This window comes from Amphiura filiformis, chromosome 11 (assembly GCF_039555335.1).
Source record: "Amphiura filiformis chromosome 11, Afil_fr2py, whole genome shotgun sequence".
NCBI classification, from domain to species: Eukaryota; Metazoa; Echinodermata; class Ophiuroidea; order Amphilepidida; family Amphiuridae; genus Amphiura; species Amphiura filiformis.
The window spans coordinates 18,477,382-18,499,623 of NC_092638.1; the positions used below are offsets into that span (position 1 = coordinate 18,477,382).

General features: G+C 36.8%; 1 protein-coding gene across 2 annotated transcripts in view; it reads right to left on the reverse strand.

The window, feature by feature from the left end:
* Nucleotides 1–290: 290 nt before the first annotated feature.
* LOC140164483 (band 7 protein AGAP004871-like) overlaps nucleotides 291–22,242 on the reverse strand; it is a 37,353-nt gene continuing 15,401 nt past the window's right edge. The window contains exons 4-8 of one of the 2 annotated variants that reach the window (XM_072187766.1): nucleotides 18,617–18,769; nucleotides 17,309–17,415; nucleotides 15,250–15,328; nucleotides 12,333–13,726; nucleotides 291–5,472 (exon numbers count right to left, since the gene is read on the reverse strand). In XM_072187766.1, coding sequence (XP_072043867.1) covers nucleotides 13,538–13,726; nucleotides 15,250–15,328; nucleotides 17,309–17,415; nucleotides 18,617–18,769 — 528 coding nt within the window. In that variant the 3' untranslated portion in view covers nucleotides 291–5,472; nucleotides 12,333–13,537. Of the gene's footprint in view, nucleotides 5,473–12,332; nucleotides 13,727–15,249; nucleotides 15,329–17,308; nucleotides 17,416–18,408; nucleotides 18,562–18,616; nucleotides 18,770–22,242 lie in introns of both variants that reach the window. The other variant, XM_072187765.1, reaches the window with a different exon arrangement.

Genomic DNA, 22,242 nt, shown 5'->3' on the forward strand with positions numbered 1-22,242 from the left:
TGCAAAACATCAAACATTTCTAACATGTCATTAAATGTTGACAAAATATTTTGCAAATATATTTGCCAAATCTTATTTTACAATAACATTTTAAAAATGTTGCTGTGTTTTTTCATATAAAAGGTTCTAAAAATGTTTTCATGACCTTGATACATGTTATTAAAACCTTTCAATCAAAATCAAAACATGTTTATAACACATTTATAAAATGTTAAAAACATTTTTGTGTTTGCTGGGTATGAATGGCATCATAGACTACTATCCACACAAAGAGAGAACCATTTCAATAATTAACATCAATGTGAAATTTTATTCAATGCCTCTACAATGAGGCATACACGGAAGTGCACAATTATATATCTACAAATTAGTCAAAATATCCATATACCGGTACCTGATAGATGTTTATATTATTTCTCACAAATAATTCACAACCAATAGGTACTATTACACAAAATTAATACAAACCAGCAATGATATGTACCACCAGGGCGTAGAACCAGGATTGCTAATGTCCAAAATTTATGTTTTGTGTTTCAAAATATAATTCTGAAAATACAGAAATCCCTACAAAAATAATGATTCTTGAATTCTCCTTGATGTAATTGAAAAAATAGTACTTAAATTTGGCACATTTTGATAACTTATTTCTGTCAATAGACCCTTGAATGTTGCCATGGAGACCAAATGAATGAAAAAGGTGCAGATTTTCAAGTTGCAATTATAGCCACTGACAATGTTGCTTTTGTTGGAGCAAATTTTAATTAAGAAATGTAATGCATGGTTTTTGAGTTGTTATATTCCACAGAAGGGGCTATTTTTTGTGATGCGTGTTTAGATTCCTCAACCGCAGTTCACGTTCATCCTTCCTTCCTTCCTATATATATTCTAAAGCAGTGGACAAATCTGAACACTCTTAAACAAGTTGAAGTGGACAAAATCAGTTCTGGATCTAAGCCCTTGACCAGTGGATCAGAGCATTAGGTAATAAAGAGAAGAAAAAAAAGTTGGATTAACTCTTAGTTACACATCATTTAGACACTAAGTATGAGGCACTATTTGATCACAAAATCAAACACATATTATTACACAATCTTCAGAGCCTATATTAAAACATACAAGCTACTGAAATCACTACCATTCTTAGTGTTTGGTCCATAATCTAAAATAAACAAAATTAGTATAAAATTGTATGATAAGGCCAAAAAAAAAAAAAGATTGTTTGCATATCCTGTTACGACCGACCAACTGTCCAAATGTGTTTATTTTTTTACCATTTTGTTTCATCAAAAATGCTTGAATTTATTTGAAAAAATTGTTTGACATTAAGAAGCTAAAAAAAGTTTCACAAAGTTCAGGTTCACCACCGTTGGATATACCAATATAACGCAACTGCAGCATCACATCTCTTCTGTGCATTTGAGAAAGGAGTTTGTTGACAAAAGTGTTGTTGACAAGAATTGAAATGTCCGATCGTGCCTCCAGTCCTTAGCAAGTTGTAGACTTGAGTAAGAATGGAATGAATATTGGTATGCTGGTCACTTAAAAAAACCCTCTAAAAACAAAAAACTGAAAAGTGGTGTATGGACAAGCAAACAATCTCTTTATTTTGGTCTTACTGAAAGGCTGATATTCACCCAATAGAAAAATCCCATGGAAAAAAAAAAAAAAAAACAGTAGTAGGGTGGAGGCAGAAAAGATATCTTGCACTTCCCACAATGCATCTCTTCCATTCTGATTTGCTATTTAGTATACATCATAGGTTGCTATAGTGACAAGTAATCACAAGATCTTGATGAACTCTGTTAATTGAGGTATTTTTTGTTGCTACTGACCCATGTTGCACTGAAGAGCAAATTAGTACAGGAAGAAATGCATTATGGGAAGTGTAAGTTATCTTCTCTGGGATGGAGATAGGGAGGCTATAATTGGTAGATTGTCCTTCCGAATAAAAAAAATGCAAGGAAAATTAGTAAATATAAACAATATTTAAAAAATTAATGAGCCCTTTTACTTCATTAATAGGCACTTTTGCTTTACTCACTTAAAATTTAAAATAATACTTTTTGGGAAATAAAAGCGATTAGTACTAGCGGAAACATTACAATGGTATATATATATATATTAATATCATTACTTTGACATATTTTGAGAAAATACTTTAAACCTGATTAACTGGACATGTTTGGCATTTGCTACCTAAACCCCCTGAGCACTACCTGTCGATCTAACATTGCCTCTGATTGGTCAAGTACATAATATCTTCACTTTAATCACCAATCGGAATGGAGCTTTACAAATAATTCACCCCAATGTTTTTGTGTGGTGAAATTATTCTCACAATGTTGCTGATTGGGCCAACTAATCATGAAAACTTCTTTTTTATTTTAGCCAATCGGCAGGTAGTTCTCATGGGGTTAAGATGTTTCCTTATTTGGACTGTTACCTGAACAAATTAGGTAAACAAGGATAGTGGTCTATGGGTGCAGCTCAAAACTTGGCCATCAAGAAGAGATATGCTTGAACCACTGTTCTGGCAAAACCTTGTAACTCCAAAAGCTGCTGTGTGTTAAATATGTACAGTACAATATTGTAGTGTACATATTTAACACATAGCAGCTATTGATCTTGTAACTCCAATAGCTGCTATGTGTTAAAAATGTACAATACATTATATTGTATTGTACATATTTAACACCTAGCAACTATTAGAGCTACTAGGTTTTGCCAGAGCAGCAACGTTATATGTGGCAAACCAATACACACTCTTTTCAGTAAATCCCATAAGCCTTTGCGAGTACACCTGAGATGTCGTCATCTGACGTCACACTGTCTTGCAATGCGCAGTAACGACATTCGATAAACGATGTGCACATCGGCGCATATCAGTGTGACGTCAAATGACGATATCTCAGGTGTACTCGCAAAGGCTTATGGGATTTACCGAAAAGGTCAATTCTGGACCTATTACCTCTTTGTATTGCACTCATCTTTGACCAATTAACAATATCGTTAATTTCTTCCCAAGTTCCCAGTAACAGGTCAGTAAGAGATTGCGGCCAAAACATTAGTATGCCTAGCAATGTACAATTTACTGGTGAAATGCAATACTGCAGTCTGCCAAAATGTCCAAATACTCAATTTTGGTTTATTTTCTCAAATTTGCTATCATCTAACTGACCATAGAGGTATACCTCCATGAACTGACTCACAACATTTACTCCAATATTCAGTATACTGTTACTTGAAAACACTGGTAGGCACGTAAGATTTGTTAACTATTATCTACAGATTTATGATCTGATACTAAAAAAGTGGTAATTTTTACGAGTATAATTTATTTGTGATTTGCCAATTTTTGCCTACTTTGCTAGTTTTTTAAGTTCATAATTTTTGAGTTTTCTTACATAAACCTATATGTAAAAGAACACATATTCACTCATTTTTATTTCGGTGAAACTTTCCGTTTTTACAGTACTAAAAATACTTTTTGAGTTGCGAATCTTTTTTCATGATTTGTTATTTTAATATAAAATATAGAATTTGCATATTACAGAGATGTTTAAATGCCATCTACTTTTCTAAGAAAATAGAAGACATAATTGATTGGAAAAATTAGAAAAAAAGCCCATTTGATGGATGAAAGTTAACATTGGTTGTAATTTAAATTTAATGTCAAATCATTGTTGGGCAGGAAAAACCTCATATGTGCTTGTGGCCCCTGAATGTTTGAAACTGCCAACAGGTTACATAGGAGGTTTGGTTCCAGTGTTCGAAATATGCCTCAAAAAGTTACAGGCCAGCCAGGCTTGACTTTAAAAAGTTACCGGCCAGCCGGGTCGGCAACTAGATGCCAGTCAGAAAAGTTACCGGCCAATGGCCGGCTGACCGGCCCTATTTTGAATGCTGTTTGGTTCTAAACATGTTCAGGGGCCAATGACACATAGGAGGTTTTTCTTGCCAAGCGACGATACATAATTTGAACAGGAGAAGGCAATATAAATTTTCTCATTTTTATTTGTCCTTTTTATCCCCGTTTTCTTTTCTTCAGGCAAAAATGTTTACTGTCTTAACTTGCCTGAATGTAGTCCTGGAGTTTTCACATTGATACAAAACCATAGAATTCTGTCTACAAGCATTATGCATCTAGAAGAGGGTATTTTGATGTAAGAGAAGAAGGGGAGACACCAGGGCTCGAATTTCAGGGAGGAAACCAAGGCCATGCCATTGCATGGCCTTGGTGCCCTCATTTGTCTTTGCCCAGTGGCCTTGAAATGGGTGCCCCAAAAAATTCGAGGCCTGGCAAACACCCTCCACAAAAACATTACAATAGATTGGTCTTACAGTAATACATATTTGTACAGCTGCCTGTATCAGTAACATAGTTGGTCAACTCTGAATGTTTTTGTGGAGGGAGTCTGGCTTATGTATCTCCATAAAAACCCTCATTTAGTGGCATATATGCTTGTAGATGAAATTCTATGGTACATCTGAGTTGTGAATCACTGGTACTTTGGTCCATCAAATATACAAATTTTAAATAAAAAACCCAAACCAAGCAGTACTTTTATATTCAATTGTTAGGCACTTTGTGTCACGATCTCCGATAAATTTGACATTTTTAATTATCGTCGCTGGGCGGGAAAAAACCTCCTGTGTGCTTTTGGCCCCTGAACATGTTTAAAACAAAATTATCAACATGTTACATAGGAGGTTTTGCCTTAAACATGTTCAGGGGCCAATGACACATAGGAGGTTTTTTCTGCCCAACGACGTTATGATCCTTTGAAATATAAGAGTACTATTTAAAGACATGAAACCAAAACACTTGTTGGGTCGTAATGAATGACTCTGGTAATAATTGGATTGTAAGGTTTCAGAGAATGATTATTACATGAAAAATATATATGATATTAATATACTAATATACTAACTATATGACACACAATATGAAATAATACTACAGAGATCAAAACATTAATAAGGCGGCAGTTTCTATACAAGACCATTGGCACACAAAATTCAACTTAATATTCAAGAAATTGAAAAAACAAATGTATTGTGTTCTATTCTCTTAATTTGAATTTGAAACAATGCTGACTGAAACCAATTACAAAATATTAAAAAAAAATATTGATATTATTACGAAATAATGTGTTCTATTTTCTTAATTTGGAGCAATGCTAACTGAAACCGATATTAAAAAATATACTTGACTGAAACAGATTATGAAATAAAGGGGATATGAATGACACAGCATCGCAATTTCGAAACATTAATGTTGCAGTTTCAGCATTTTCCAATTTAATTTGTCCAACAATATCAGTCAGCAATGTGTCAAATTAACCCCAGGGTACTACTCCCTTTCTTACAATACCCATGATTGGTTAATTACATGATAGAATCATTTGAGTAACCAATCAAAATAGCTTTTAGATATCTTAGCAATGTTAAGCTTAATCTCTTCAGTCCCTACTGTAACGCGGCTGGGCCGCGGGGGTGAATACTGAGAATCCGGAACCTGGAACGACTGGACAAAAAGACAAACTGTACGAAATGCCATCTAAAATGGTGAACTATTCTTATTGCTAATTTCACTGGTTCTTAAAAATATTACTCATGGCGGGAGCTTTCGACTGATGCCAGCTTGTCTATCAGTTTGGCAATTGAGCAATTTAGGCCAATCAGAAGTCGACTTTGTGATATATAAAAATCAATAAATAAATTCAGAAAATAATAGGCTTCAGCCTATTTAATTACTTTTGAAGTCACTGGCAGATTTTCCACGTACTTTCCTTGATTCTGAAGTATAGAACTGCACAATTGATAGAATAAACAGGAAGTTCCTTTTTAATTCATAAACGACGAGTGTGCCTTTAATTCATAACACCTAAATTCAGAGCTACCATCTGCATGGCATGCATGCACATCATAATGCAAGGCTAAGCTTAGCCTTTCTTGAAGACTAGGAACTTCCCCTTTTATATTCTATCGTAATTAAATTAAGATGATTAAACCATTGTTTAACAGTCACGATGAACCAAGATGTCCAAGAGAAGCAGAAGGCCCAAGAGCCTAAGTAAGCTTAAACTTTCCAGGCCACCTACAGGCGCTTAAAAGTCGCAAGGCAGCAGCCTAGGCCACCTAAGCTTACCGATTTATGACGATTCGTGACACTAAAGATGCTAAAAATGGTGCAGTTCTATAGGCCTATCTTCGAGGGAGACAATTAAGCATTCATGGGAACCAAAAATTATTAAACTACGAAGTGGAGAAAGCTAGGCTAGCCTTGAAAAAGGCTCGATGATGACAACCCACTTTTTACACTGCTGACAGGGCTGACATGTCGCTGTCGCCTGCTACATTTTGACCATCATTTTTGGCTGAAAGTTCCCATAAATTGCGTTAAATGTCTTCCACATCGAAGCTGAAATTTAGTGAACCAATGTCAAGGAAAGCGAGGCTACGGCAGTGAGTGGCAATCACTTCCAATGCCCGATGAGTCTCATTTCAAATCTGCTGTGACAGAGCTGACCAGGGGCGTGACTGCCCCTGGCAGCGTCAAACCAAAAAGTGAGCAATTTTGGCGAGCAGCCGCTTTTATAGTGAGCAATTTATCGCGAAAACACGCACAAAACGAGAGTTGAGTGAGCAGAAAAATCACTTTCCTTGCTCGCGAGCAATTTATCGTCTTTTCTCGTGAGCAAGAAAACAGCACATTCTGCTCACGAGAACTCACTCACCGAAAAGGTTTCTGATTGACTGAAAAACATGAAAAACGAACGCTGCACAAACCCAGACAAGCGAGAATCCGACCATAGACATCCCCAGACGGGGTCGATCTCCAGAATTAAAAGCGAGTTGCCAGGGCCGCAAATTTGACAGAATCTTTTCTAGATTCAGAGAATTACGCCCAAAAATCGACAAAGAACTGGCAACATGTAAACAAATAAAAACTTTCCTAGATCGAAAATATGCACGAAACACATCATTTTAAATCAATTAATTTGAGCTGAAATTCATTTCAGATTTCAATAAAAGTAATTTTGATAGTATTTCCACCTGTGCTTTACTGTAAACTTTTATTACTTTGCACAATAAAATAATTTGGATCATGAAAATCTGGCGACAAAATCAGTGACTGGTGAGTAATACAATACTCTTCATTCAGTAAGCTTATAAAAATGCATGACCAGAACATCGAAATCGAGGATTCATCAAAATTGATCAAATTTGGTTATAAAAATCATGATAACTAGTCCAAGAGAGATAGGTACGTGTAACAATACAAAAATAAGACCATAAGCCGCACACGAGCTCAAATAACCAATTTTTAGAGAATGAGCGAAAATCCATTTTCGTTACACTACCCCCACCTCTGAAAAGAATTTCGTCCTCGAAATTTAATTTAATTTCTGAATTAAGTGAACAATCTAAATTGTGAACTATTATTAAAATTCAAAACATTCAAAAGAGAATCAAATTTGCAAAAAATTTGAATAAAAGCCAAATTTCATTAAAAAAATTGCACAGGATTTAAACTGGTTAGATCGACCAATTCCATACCTAAGTCATTTTAGTGCACTCATCATTGCCAAAAATTATTCGTCTTGTGACACGTGAACATTTCCATCAGGTCTCCAGCGCTTTGCTTTAAGAAGCATTTTTAAAGAAAACTTAACACCATGCACCATGAAGACCTTTGCAAGACAATCTCTGTCAACATTGAGCACACAATACATAGTATAAAATCTTATTCTACAATTTGGTTTAATTTTGTTTTGTTTTCAAGAATTTTTGTTTTTAATTATTTTTATTATTATTATTATTTAAATTTTGCAAATTAATTTTAAATTTAACTGAAGTTGAGTTTAAAAAGTTATTCCAGAAATATGATCACAAGTTTTCAAAACATATCAAATTCCAAACTATTTTCAAAAATCTATTTCAAAATCATCAAAATGTAAACAAAGGTTATTTTTATCTTCCAAAATTTCAAGTTACAAAATTTCAATCAATTTTCAAATTTCCAATTATCCAAAATAAAATAAAATCTTGGCATGTTTCCATTCATCACACAATTTTGATATCAGAAATAATAGTATTTCACTTTCGGAGCTTTTCAGAATAACCAAAATTCATATAAATTTCATTTTCCAAAAATCCAATTTTCAAAATTCAAAGATAAATTATTTATCAATTAAAATTTTGTGCTCAAAATTATTTGCTAGATTTTTGATGTGTGAATTTACAAATTTTACATGCTGAATTAACTGAATCTTCAGTATAGTCTTCTTCTGCAGGTTATCAGTCTCTCAGATGATCATCAGCTTGTACACCATCACACAGGTAGCCTGTCATCTGACATCATGCTGAACCAGGTTCCAGATGGCAGTGAGAGTCACCTTGTCAAGACTCAAGTTGGGAAATGTTGCTTTGAAAAGATTTAACACTGGTATTGTTGGAAGAACCATCAAAGTTTCACCATACACACTCGGTAGCGCAGTCATCCCATCACACCATGTAGCTAGCACAGGGCTCTCATCAGAACAGGTTCAGACCATCACTCACATGACATCCCACATAGAGCCCAAGGTAGAGAATAAATAATACCAGTGTCAAACTTCTCATTGCAACATGTCCCAGGTGCGTGCCATCTCCAGGTTGAATACCTTCGAAGACTGAAGAACCACCGTCACCACATGCTGACTGATGAACCATTGCTGAAAAGATACAACTAGTAAAGATGGTTGTTTACACAAGCAAAACAATGGTACATTCTGTAATTCACATCAACACAGTAAAGTTGATAGCATCATAGATGTATTGTACATGTACAATGTGTAGTACCAAATCATCAGAATTAATAAAGTTGGTTGAACAATAAAATATCATAAAACATGACATTTTTGCAGTTATTTTGTAAAGTTGAAGGTATATGTTAGATTTGTCTTCTCCATCAAATAAAGTTGACCATCAAGGTTGGCAAGGTGGAGTGTAGCCAAACCATCTCTCCCTGAAAGGTAGGTAGGAAATATTGAAAATGAATTTTACAGTGTGATCAGTACTGCAAGCATCAATGTCAACATCCCAGAACACATTGTAGGACCGCTGATGATGTGGTGCACTCAGCAACACCAGTACGTCATACAGGCACAAGGTAGGTATGCTTCATCACCCCAGGTGAGATCTATTTGATGAAATAAAAAAAAGCCAAATCTAATAAAATTGGTGAAAATAATTGTTGGTTGGTAGCCACTCACTTCTAAAATTTCCAGTCAGCAGCACTGCACAATTAGTACAGCACTGCTGATACAGCCACATCTTACCTCTCTCAGTTTATGTAAATTAAGTAGAATGATAAGAGTCTCACACACTCTCAGTCTCCCTGCAATCATCCTAAGGTTCCACCCATTTTGTAGTAGTCGTCTCAAGGCGTAGTACCAGATCAAAACAATGGCGCTTACTCAACCATTGCGATCAAAAAAACACATCTCCGTTAGCTGCTGAGCTTACCCTGCTCGTCCTGGCTACAACGGAGGTATCAACAAAAGCGGACCGGTCCTTTCCAATTCCAACAAATTCACATGTAAAAATACATCTTCCAGGCATGGCGCTATATCTCCCTCTTCCTCACTCCTTTAATCGAGCACCTCTCTGGGAACGGCGGGTGGTTACTACGTGGCCTTGCGACTACTTCCAGTTCAATGGGCAGTGGCACCTACTACTGTATGTATCCATTGCTGCAACCCCTGCTACAGCATCTGCAGCCCCTGCTACTGCGCCTGCAGCCCCTGCTACAGCGCCTTGAGCCCCTGCTGCTGCGCCTGTAGTCCCTGCTACAGCGCCTGGATCACCATCCACAGTATTTTCTATCTAATTTCGGAGTTGGGTTGTCTACCAACCTTAGGATTGCTATACCACCAGATAATGTAAGATGAGGCTGTGGTTGTGACTGTAGGCCATCTGGCAACACTAAAAGTATAAAAACTTTGATAAAAGTTAACATGTAGAACATTTATGCAGTTGTAAATACTTGCAATTACATCATTGCATATTAAAGATGATAGACTGATCATTTGGTACTGAAGCTGCATTTGTAGGCCATAATTACATTAAGGAATACAGGCACTCACATGCTCAAAAGGGTTTGAAGCATTTCAGACTCAGTTCTGACATCACAAACATCACCATAGGCTAGCATTGGTAGCGTAGACACGGCATGGGTAGCGTAGAAACTGAAGCGGCGTAGAATCAGTATACATTACAACACCATAGGCTAAACATGTAAATAGAGATTTGAAGCCACATCACAGGTAAGCTTACCATGGAATGTCGAAATTCATGTCCAGGCTGTTCGGACGCTCTCAGTACTCGGTAGGTCTATCATCGATGAAGAAGGTCAACTCTCCTAAGAAGCAAAGTTCATCCACACAAGCTGCCACCAAAAATTTGTAATGCGGCTGGGCGCGGGGTGAATACTGAGAATCGGGAAGATGGAACGACGGGACAAAAAGACAAACTGTACGTAAATGCCATCTAAAATGGTGAACTATTCTTATTGCTAATTTCACTGGTTCTTAAAAATATTACTCATGGCGGGAGCTTTCGACTGATGCCAGCTTGTCTATCAGTTTGGCAATTGAGCAATTTAGGCCAATCAGAAGTCGACTTTGTGATATATAAAAATCAATAAATAAATTCAGAAAATAATAGGCTTCAGCCTATTTAATTACTTTTGAAGTCACTGGCAGATTTTCCACGTACTTTCCTTGATTCTGAAGTATAGAACTGCACAATTGATAGAATAAACAGGAAGTTCTTTTTAATTCATAAAGCATTTGCAGTGTGCCTTTAATTCATAACACCTAAATTCAGAGCTACCATCTGCATGGCATGCATGCACATCATAATGCAAGGCTAAGCTTAGCCTTTCTTGAAGACTAGGAACTTCCCCTTTTATATTCTATCGTAATTAAATTAAGATGATTAAACCATTGTTTAACAGTCACGATGAACCAAGATGTCCAAGAGAAGCAGAAGGCCCAAGAGCCTAAGTAAGCTTAAACTTTCCAGGCCACCTACAGGCGCTAAAAGTCGCAAGGCAGCAGCCTAGGCCACCTAAGCTTACCGATTTATGACGATTCGTGACACTAAAGATGCTAAAAAATGGTGCAGTTCTATAGGCCTATCTTCGAGGGAGACAATTAAGCATTCATGGGAACCAAAAATTATTAAACTACGAAGTGGAGAAAGCTAGGCTAGCCTTGAAAAAGGCTCGATGATGACAACCCACTTTAAATTACACTGCTGACAATGACATGGCTGCATGTCGTCTGCTACATTTTGACCATCATTTTTGGCTGAAAGTTCCCATAAATTGCGTTAAATGTCTTCCACATCGAAGCTGAAATTTAGTGAACCAATGTCAAGGAAAGCGAGGCTACGGCAGTGAGTGGCAATCACTTCCAATGCCCGATGAGTCTCATTTCAAATCTGCTGTGACAGAGCTGACCAGGGCGTGACTGCCCTGGCAGCGTCAAACCAAAAAGTGAGCAATTTTGGCGAGCAGCCGCTTTTATAGTGAGCAATTTATCGCGAAAACACGCACAAAACGAGAGTTGAGTGAGCAGAAAAATCACTTTCGCCAATTTATCGTCTCTCGTGAGCAAGAAAACAGCACATTCTGCTCACGAGAACTCACTCACCGAAAAGGTTTCTGATTGACTGAAAAACATGAAAAACGAACGCGGCACAAACCCAGACAAGCGAGAATCCGACCATAGACATCCCCAGACGGGGTCGATCTCCAGAATTAAAAGCGAGTTGCCAGGGCCGCAAATTTGACAGAATCTTTTCTAGATTCAGAGAATTACGCCCAAAAATCGACAAAGAACTGGCAACATGTAAACAAATAAAAACTTTCCTAGATCGAAAATATGCACGAAACACATCATTTTAAATCAATTAATTTGAGCTGAAATTCATTTCAGATTTCAATAAAAGTAATTTTGATAGTATTTCCACCTGTGCTTTACTGTAAACTTTTATTACTTTGCACAATAAAATAATTTGGATCATGAAAATCTGGCGACAAAATCAGTGACTGGTGAGTAATACAATACTCTTCATTCAGTAAGCTTATAAAAATGCATGACCAGAACATCGAAATCGAGGACGAATCAAAATTGATCAAATTTGGTTATAAAAATCATGATAACTAGTCCAAGAGAGATAGGTACGTGTAACAATACAAAAATAAGACCATAAGCCTCACACGAGCTCAAATAACCAATTTTTAGAGAATGAGCGAAAATCCATTTTCGTTACACTACTGAGTATTCATACCATGCCTCCAATTGGCTTAATTAATACATGATTACTCCTCATTGTAATTTATAACCAATCACAACAGTTAACAGAGGCTGATACTTTGGCTGGTAGTTCCAATGGGGTTAATGATAAGAATATAGCATGCAATTGTCTATTTTCAATGTTTTGATAACAAGTTAAATTTCTAACAGCCTCTACAAGCCTCAAAATATTTTTTTTCTTTACGGAAAGATAAACAATTTCCACACAAAAGTAGAGATACCTGCAAGATTGTGCAATGTTTTGCTTACTTTTGGGAGGTTAGCCCCCTGAGCACTACCTGCCGATCTAACATTGACTCTGATTGGTCAATTACATGATATCTTCATTTTAATCACCAATCAGAATGGAGCTTTGCAAATAATTCACCCCAATTTTTTTATGTGGTGAAATTATTCTAACAATGTTGCTGATTGGTCTAATTGATGATGTAAACTTCTTTTTGGCCAATCGGCAGGTAGTTCTCATGGAGTTAAAATTCTTTCCATATGCCAACATTTCCCTGGAAAGGCTGGCTTTCTGGATTGCACATAGGCCCTTGTATGGGAACTGGTGCCTCTTTTATTTTGAGCACTGTACTTGTTGAAATGATACATCTTGACATACTATTTCATCAATTTACAACAAATGTTTTGTTCATCCAACGACAAGATTTTTAAATGAGTAAATATGAGTGTATATTCACTTCTGAAAAGCAAAAAATGTCAAATCTTTAACACGTAAGAGTAGTTAGTAGCTCAAAATACATGGGGCTAAGGGCGAAATACCTCAAAATAGCCCTTGTTAAAAAGTGTCATGTCAAAAAGTAAGGCCTACTTTTTGTAGAATCCAAAATACACGGAGGCTAAGGCAAATTGCCCCAAAATGTTATAAAATCGACCCTGATAAAAATTTCATGTCAAAAAGAAGCTGCTAAAAATAGCCCTCGTAATAAAAAACATTATATTTTGAGCCCTGACTCACACTATTCTTTGGTCCACCTCAAAGTTCTGTAGTGGTGTACGTGCATACTTCTCTGGTCGCAGTATTAAATGACGGGTGTGAAGTTCATTGCACAGAGCATACACATACAAAGGCAGCATGTTGGTATGCTTAAGGTGCAACCACAAAAAGGCATTGACAACACTACCGAACTTGAAGCGAACCAATGTATATGTCTGTTTGATTACTTGCTGCCAAAACCCTTAAGCATATCAATAGGCAGTGGGAATATGATGGTGGAATTCTTCTCAGCCGAGATGGTGTTGAGAGTCTGCAGATAACGAAGCTGAAGAGCTGATGGTGACTGGGCGATGATGTCGGCGGCTTCCTTGAGGGCCCGAGATGCGTTCTGTTCTCCTTCAGCTGCGATGACCTGTGGGATAATTAGAAAATAATGAGAGTGTATCATGCCTTCATGGGGACCTTCCACTCTTCCAATTTGGTAGTAGTTGGCATAAGTAGATAGGCCACTATCAGAGCCTTATAAGGTGAGTGATCTGAATTTTTTGGTTTCACGTAACCACGTTCTGTGTAAATTCGTGCGGTTGGTTTACCAAAAACATATCACAATTTCCCATCGCACAGTGGGACAAAACTATCACTTAATGCCATATTGTAACATTTCCATAAGAAATAGAATTGTATTTCTTTTCCACAAAATGTTAGTTTTCACTATCCCTTTGGCCTCCATGGACCAGATCGTGTCACATATATGTGTGTGCATTGTCTATCGTGGGGTGGGGTGTGCATGCGTATGTTTACCTGAAACCAAGGACACGCACCAGGCTTTTCATATTCAAACTGTGGACCTAATTAAGAACGAGCACCAGTTTGCGGAGGTCTGCCGTAGGTCCCAATTGCATGCCAAATACTATTACGTATAACAAGTATCGTCCACAGTTTGTAGGCGTATTTCACACTGCGTGCCTCTACTTGATTACAATGCCAGAATCCATCAATTAGGGCATTGTGAGAAAGGGGATTCTGGAACTTTCAGGAAGTGATTGAACAGGTATCAAAACCAGGATTGGCCCCCCTTCTCTTTTTAAATATCATTTCTGGGTGGGAAAAATTTCAAAGGTCAAATGTAAAACCTCATAAGTAAAAAGTGAGCCCCAATTACAAAACCTCATATGTGACACGATCTGGTCCATGGGGGGCAAAGGCGGCAAATTTGAAACTGAGATAAAGGCAAAAATATGGAGTAAAAAAACAATAAAATACATAAGAAAATACACACAATAAAACCACAAAACTTTAGAACCTAGTATGCTAGACCTTTGGTGTTTTCAGTATATGATAGCCTAATGTTACTACAAGGTAATAATTATAGTAACTCAATTTTCAAAAATGCCTCCTTTGGCCCCCATGGAGCAGATCGTGTCACATATATAACGATTTTGCCATTTTGTGTGAGACGCAAAAATGTTTAAAAATTAACAGGATTTACATAGAACATGGTGTTGCTCTTTTGGTTATTTACAGACACTTATGCAATTTACAGTTAAAAGGTATGTACCAGAAGGTGTGGAGTATTGAGACATTTTCTTCACGTTGACATACAAAAATATAATTTGAGCAAAATTGCACATCTAGGTTTTGTAATTGGAGCCCACTTTTTACAAATGAGGTTTTGCATTTGACCTTTGGAATTACATATGAGTTTTTTCCCGCCCAGTGACAATATCTTTGACACTTGAATGTAAACAAGGTTAATTATCCTCACAACTAGCTTCACGTCCACAACTATATACACAAACAAATCCGCTATTTTGGGCCTTGGGTTGGTGAATACATGTTGATTCATGCTTCCTCGGATGCTCAACAATACAAAATGTCTGTGTTTGCTGACAGGCGTGTGTGGGTGTGTATATGTATATTTACTCATGTATTTACCTTAGCTCTGGCCTCCCTAGATGCTTCAGCTTCTGCTGCCATGGCACGCTGCAGTTGGAGTGGTAGACGTACATCCTTACTGTAATGCAATGAGAAAATAAAACCATCAGTTTCATGGAACAAGATTCCTTAAATGCGTTTGGGTGAATTTAAAAATGAAATTGGTTTGTTTGATATAATATGTGACACGATCTGGTCCATGGGGGCCAAAGGCGGCAAATTTGAAACTAAGATAAAGGTAAAAATATGGAGTAAAAAAACAATAAAATACATAAGAAAATAGACATCAAAAATCTTCATACCTTTAGAACCAAGTATGCTAGACCTTTGGTGTTTTCAGTAAATGATAGCGTATTGTATTTATAATGTAATAATTACAGTAACTCAATTTTCAAAAATGCCTCCTTTGGCCCCCGTGGACCAGATCATGTCACATATGTTATGGTATCACATGTTCAGCCCCTGGAGGGGCACCACGCATGTAAAGGTGGTACAGGTATGTGCAGCAGTCAAGGTGCCCCCTTTTCAGGCTCTCCGGCAGTTTCTTAAGACCTGCACTGTGTTCCAGTTCTTTAGCCTCTAATTCTTACAATTGTAGCTTTTAACCATATTCTGGAATTTTTAGCTCCACAGCCTATAATAATTTGGGCCAATTTTAATTCACTAGACGCCTAAAATGTTGAAATTTCAGTTCATCAAGTCCTTATTTTGCCCGAAAATCAGTTCTTAGTTCTCAAAGTCTTTTGAAAACAGGAGAAAACCTGAGATCTCAGAGAAAACCTGCAAGAGCGAGCATTGATTGGGATGAACCAAGTGCACATACAGTCCTTGGGAATGGCCGGGGCTTGAACCCGGGACTTAGTGGTGCAAGGCGAGGGAACAACAGCTGTGCCAACTTGCTCTTCCATTGTCTGTCCAAGCGACAGGTGGACTAAAGTCTTGAATAATTGATCTACTAGCTGTGCTGATCAAGTCAGCCGTTAAATGTAGATCTGGCCCCTGGTCTACAGAAAGAATTCCACTTGAATCGTATTACAAAGGACAACATGTGGGCTGGGTGGGGCGGGCGAAAATACTGGTCAAACCAATCAAAAGACATTACAAAATACCAACCAATCAGAGTGACTTGGATTCACACAGTGCATGCATGTATTTGTTTTGCTCCACATTATTTGTCATCTCAATTCACTTTCACCTCCTCTACTCATTCTAAGAACACTCGAAGTCAATCACATAACAAATTGGTTGTTCCAAGGTGGAAATTATCTTCTGGGCAGAGAACATTTCATTATAGAGCTGCCACTTCATGGAATAGACTTCCTTTTAATCTCTGTGCAAATTTGGATTCACTAAGCTTGAATGAGTTCAAGAATGTCTTATAATTTTGTTTGTGTTTAAGACATCAAGTAACTTATTGTAGCCTTCCTCATTAATTTGTTAATTTGAACCTGTTCTTTATTTCTATGTTTGTATATTAATTATTCATATTCTTATATAGTGTTATTTGTATATGAATGTTATGTATGTTATCAGGGCTTCCAGGGAGACCAGTACTTTTGTATTGATGGAATTTTCCTGAATAAATAACGAATAAATAAATAATAATAAATAATTCTGTGTTCATTTAAATGAAATTCTTACTGTACATGTAGGGCCCACCCCCAACCACCACCACTCCCGCCCCTCAACACAAAACTTGGTATTTACCATATATGGCAGCAAAGGGGTATTTTTTTACCAATAGTAAATTGGCAAAGGTATTTAATTCGCACTGTCCGTAAAATTTGGATAAAAGAGTACTTAGGGAAAATCTGTAATGTATTGCATATAAAATATCAATATTGAGTGTCATTGACAAGGGATGTCTAAATTCTAGTCATTAAACCCCCTGAAACTATAAAAAGGGTGTTTCTTTGCCAAATTTTGTCCTCGATTTTGCATGAAAAAAAAAATTGGATGAAAAATCGTTGCAAAGGAGGTCTTTGTGTAAGATTTGGTAACACGCATGGTTACCAACATTTGTGTTGAGTGGGGGCAGGATATAGGTCTATTTCCTTACATTTCCACACGTTCCACTTTGACACCCCATGGATCGGTCCCAGAATCAAGCAGTCGCTGCAATTCGGAGCTCACTTCGTCACGGTGGGCAAGCATCTCCGCCAAAGTCTGTAGAATAGGGATTTAACCAACGAGATTGAACCAAAGAGTACCGACTTATGCCATGTTTGCGTGTCACTCATGCAGGGCCAAGAGAGTGCATTTCCGAATAATTAATTTTGCCATGCACCTGGCAAACTTTGAATCTTAAGTGTTGTATGCATTCTGCGTATAATATTGTCCAAAAAATGTGTGCAAAACTGTAAAGATGCAAATTATCAATCAATGGGCTGGTCCATTTAAAATCCACACTACCTCTGTGGAAGATTTTGGAAATATCTTCCACAGGGGGAGTATGAATTTCAGATGGAATTAAAACATTAGGCAGCTCCATTTGAATTTCACACACCCTCTGAGAAAGATTCAACCTGAATCTTCCCCTGAGGGAGAGTGAGTTTCAAATGGAGTTGTTAATGTGGTAATTCCCATTTGAAATTCATCCCGAAATTCATACTCCCCCTGTGGAAGATATTTCCAAAATCTTCCACAGAGGTAGTGTGTATTTTAAATGGAATAGCCCAATTTCAGGTTCTTGCTGAAAAACACCAGAGGTACACTATAACTATTTGCCCTCCATAATGAGCGACAAATCAAAATGATAGAGTTGCAGGTCAATTTTAAGTCGGTACTCTTTGGATATTATCACACTGCATAAAACATGAAATGTATGTGTGTGACATGATCAAGGGAATGAGTCACATATCAGCAAGTTTTGTACTTCATTTTCTGGCAGTTTATGAATGCTACATTTTGATGCAAACCCCATCAAAATCAGACATCTGTTTTCTGAGTTATGAGCAATTTATCAATGACTGAAAACAATGAAACAAAAGAATTTGAACACTATTTTTGCCAATATCTCAAAGACAATATTAGCGACATCCTACTCATTATCCTTGATCATGTCACATATGGTGTCTGACTACATTAATTAATAATTTATCATACTTATAGCCATCCCTGTCGGAGTTGATTGCAAAATGCACCCCCACATTAACATACCTTGGTGCCCAGAATATTACGCAGAGTAGTAGCGGCTAACAGTCGAGTTGATCCCTGGTAATTCTCCACATTAATGACAGACATAACCGGATCAAATACCCTGAAGTATACTACAGCGTCAACAGTCACAGTTACACTGTCTTTTGAAAGCACCTGAAAAATCACATCAAAGACATCATGAATATGGTTGTTCTACACATTCACATACCTTGGTACCCAGAATATTACGGAGGGTAGTAGCAGCCAACAAGCGAGTTGATCCCTGGTAATTCTCAACGTTAATGACAGACATAACGGGATCAAATACTCTAAAGTATACGACAGCATCAACAGTCACAGTTACGCTGTCTTTTGAAAGTATCTGAAAAATCACATCAAAGACATCATGAACTATAGGTGTTGCAGTATTAAAAAGTGGATTAGTAAAAAATGTGCCCACTTGCCAGAAGGGTGGTTCTCAGGCTTTTATGGTTTCAAGCAGGCTTTCATATTGTAAAAAACAACCCAAAACAAACAAATTATCATATTTGTAAATTGACCTCTAGTGACCCCTAGATAACCTTTGACCTCACATGGCATGGGGGGAAGTGAATTTCAGGAGGGGGGGATCAACAAATATTGCACACATTTGCCGCAAAAAGTGGCCATTTATGTAATTTTTGGGGTTTGCCTCAAAAGTGTGCAGGGGGGAGGAAACTGGGGGGGGGCAAGAAAAATATTGGGGATTTTCCCCCCACCTGTAGCACCGCCACATATTTTAATGCCTTAATAACTTATTTTAATGCAACCATGTGTCAGGTGCGGTAACTAGGCAATCAGGTAACCTAGGCAACAGAATATCCAAGCAGTGCACTTAAATTTAATGATGATATGGATTATTACCAACCCAATGCTTAAAAAAATGTTTGATGTGATTTTGACTTCACAGTAAACAAAATTTCAAAATGACTTTCTAGGGCTTGGTCACCTAGGCCTCTTTTGCACAGTATTTTATGGGACCTGATGAGAGCACATCAAACACACCAAATTGCATACAACTTACAAGGATGTCCTTCTGATATCAAATCATTTGTGATATACCGTATTACAAAAATAGTCATGTCATAAGTAATTTATTAGATTTTTTCAGATTTGTCATGCTTTCAATGTTTTTTTAGGTACATTTACCCTCTCCTAGAAAAAAAGAAAGAAAATTCTGACCAACAACTGACCCTACATTGTACTTGGCAAGTCTGTTCGGTGTTCGCCTGTAGAACAGCATTGGCTTTAGTTTTTTCATCACCACATTTAAATTACACTGAATTGGGAAGAATGGGCTATTCCATTTAAAATCCATACTCCCCCTGTGGAAGATTTTAGAAATATCTTCCACAGGGGGAGTATGAATTTCAAATGGAATAAGCTCATTTGGCAGCTCCATTTGAAACTCACCCTCTCTCAGTGGAAGATTCAGGTTAAATCTTTCTCAGAGGGTGTATGAAATTCAAATGGAGCTGCCTAATGTGTTCATTCCATTTCAAATTCATACTCCCCTGTGGAAGATATAATGGAATAGCCCAATCCATTATGTTTACCATTTTCAAAACCAATGCAAAAATTGATTTTTATTCCAGTAATACACAATGCAATTACCTAGTAATGTACATGTAAGAATGGAAAAAAAACCCATAATGATCATATTTTAGCAAAATTGAAATTCTATCCATGACAATAAACACCGCTCGAATACACTAGAGATGTGCTGGATCATATTGCAGAACGATTAAATTGTCAATTTTCATATCCATGGGTGACATGCATTTTATAAACACAGCATCTAGTAACAAATAGTTTAAAGGGACGTGGTCCAATTTGTTCATGTTATGTTTACGTTGACGCCAAACAATATGTTACCAAATTTTGAATTGAATATTCAGTAGTTTGATATGAGGAGCAAAACATATTGCAATGCTTAACCCATTAGCTCTAAGAGTGAAGGTTTTGACTGGTGTTATGTGTCCTGGTTACGTATTTACTAGGTTTACCTCATTGATTATACATTAGGGGCTGTGCAACAATTATGAGCCCTGGGTTGAGGGTATAATGGGGGGGCAAGAAATTTTTGGCAAGTCGAAAGTGGGAGGGGGAAAGCAATTTTTGGCAAGCTGAGAGGGGGAGGGATTTTTGGCAAACATTCATGGGGCGCCTTTTAAATAAAACACTCTTAAAAGGCTTAAGAAAAAAGTACAGAAACGCTTATATGCCAATTTTCCTGTTCGCTGTGCTCGCAACATGTATCTAGACCATTTAAAGGTTTGCAAATTGGGATCCCAAATATTTGGCCGAGGGGGAGCAAGCGATTTTTAGCATGCCGAGAGGGGGGGGCAAGCGATTTTTGGCGAGCCTCCTGATATGTTTTAGTGTCTGAGTGTGCAAGTATGAGTTTTAAGCATGAGGATTTGTGTGCTGTGTGCCTGAGGGGTATGTGTGGGGGTGGGTGCACATCTGTAAAATAATTTATAGCATAAAATTATCTATTGAAAATTCATTGTTCTCAATGGTTGTTGAATATGATCAATTGTCTTTTAAATATTCTATGTTTAGATTTGACAGTGTTCAGGGGAGACCACTGCAATGTTTTGCAAACTTTCAGCTTTTATTTTACATTTGGTAGATTTTGTTGAGTATCCACTGTAGACAGACTTTAAGGTGGTTTTTATATGGAGGCATAATGAAAGTGCTCTAAGCATGTTTTAAACAGATTAATTGAGTAGAGCAAAGCACACTTATCAATATGCCTTTTGTTTGATCGGACATAAGGTTTTTAAAATATATATCAATTTATATTTTCTTTAATATATCTTATTGTTTTTATTAATAATCAATATAATTAATGAGCTACAATGACTGGAGAAGTTCATTAACATATAAAGTTTGCCAATATTTTGCTAAAAATCCATGCATAAATGTTCATGGTACATGCATATGGCTTCACTATATAATACATTAGAACACATTAGAAACACTTTGACAAAGTTTCAGGGCAAAAGTATGCAAAATAAAAGTAACCCTGAACATTTATGCATTGATTTTTAGCAAAATATTGGTACAAATTACATATTAATGAGCCTTTGCAGTCCTTTTAGCTCATTAACTATATTGATTATTGACAAAAACAATAGGATACAAAGAACATATAAAATCAATGTATTATGGAAACCGTATGTCCGATTTGCTCCAAACAAACTCCAAACAAAAGGCATAATGATCAGTGTACTTTTACCCTACTCAATTACTCTGTTTAAAACATGCTCAAAGCATTTCCTAATTTCTAGAAAATGCATCCAATACCACCTTAAACTGGTCAGCTATCTAGATCTAAACACAAACAAAAAAATTTATTGTCTGTGTTTACCTTTATGATAATGTTATGTAACAGCAAAACACTTGTAAGCATTTACGTACAAAGTCCAATTGTTTGGACTTGTCGACTTTCTTTCCTGAATTACCATTTGCCTACTTGCATTCTAGTGCTTGCATTTTAGTAATTCAAACATATATTATTACTGTATATTATATACTTATGTAAGCCAATATTTTTAGGTATTTTCTCAATTTGAAGCAAAAAAGGAACAATTTATAGCAATATATTTATCCTGGGCTCAATCCTGCTCCTTATGCCAGAGAAGACATCTTACCCTTCCCAGAATCCTTTGCAACATGATATATCACCTCATTTCATCAAATGACACTTCCTCCCATTACTTTGTACAGATTCTCTTTGTTTTCATTTTGAGAATAGACTGGCTAAACATGGGTCGATAGTCAAGAAATAAACATATTTTGCAAGATCTG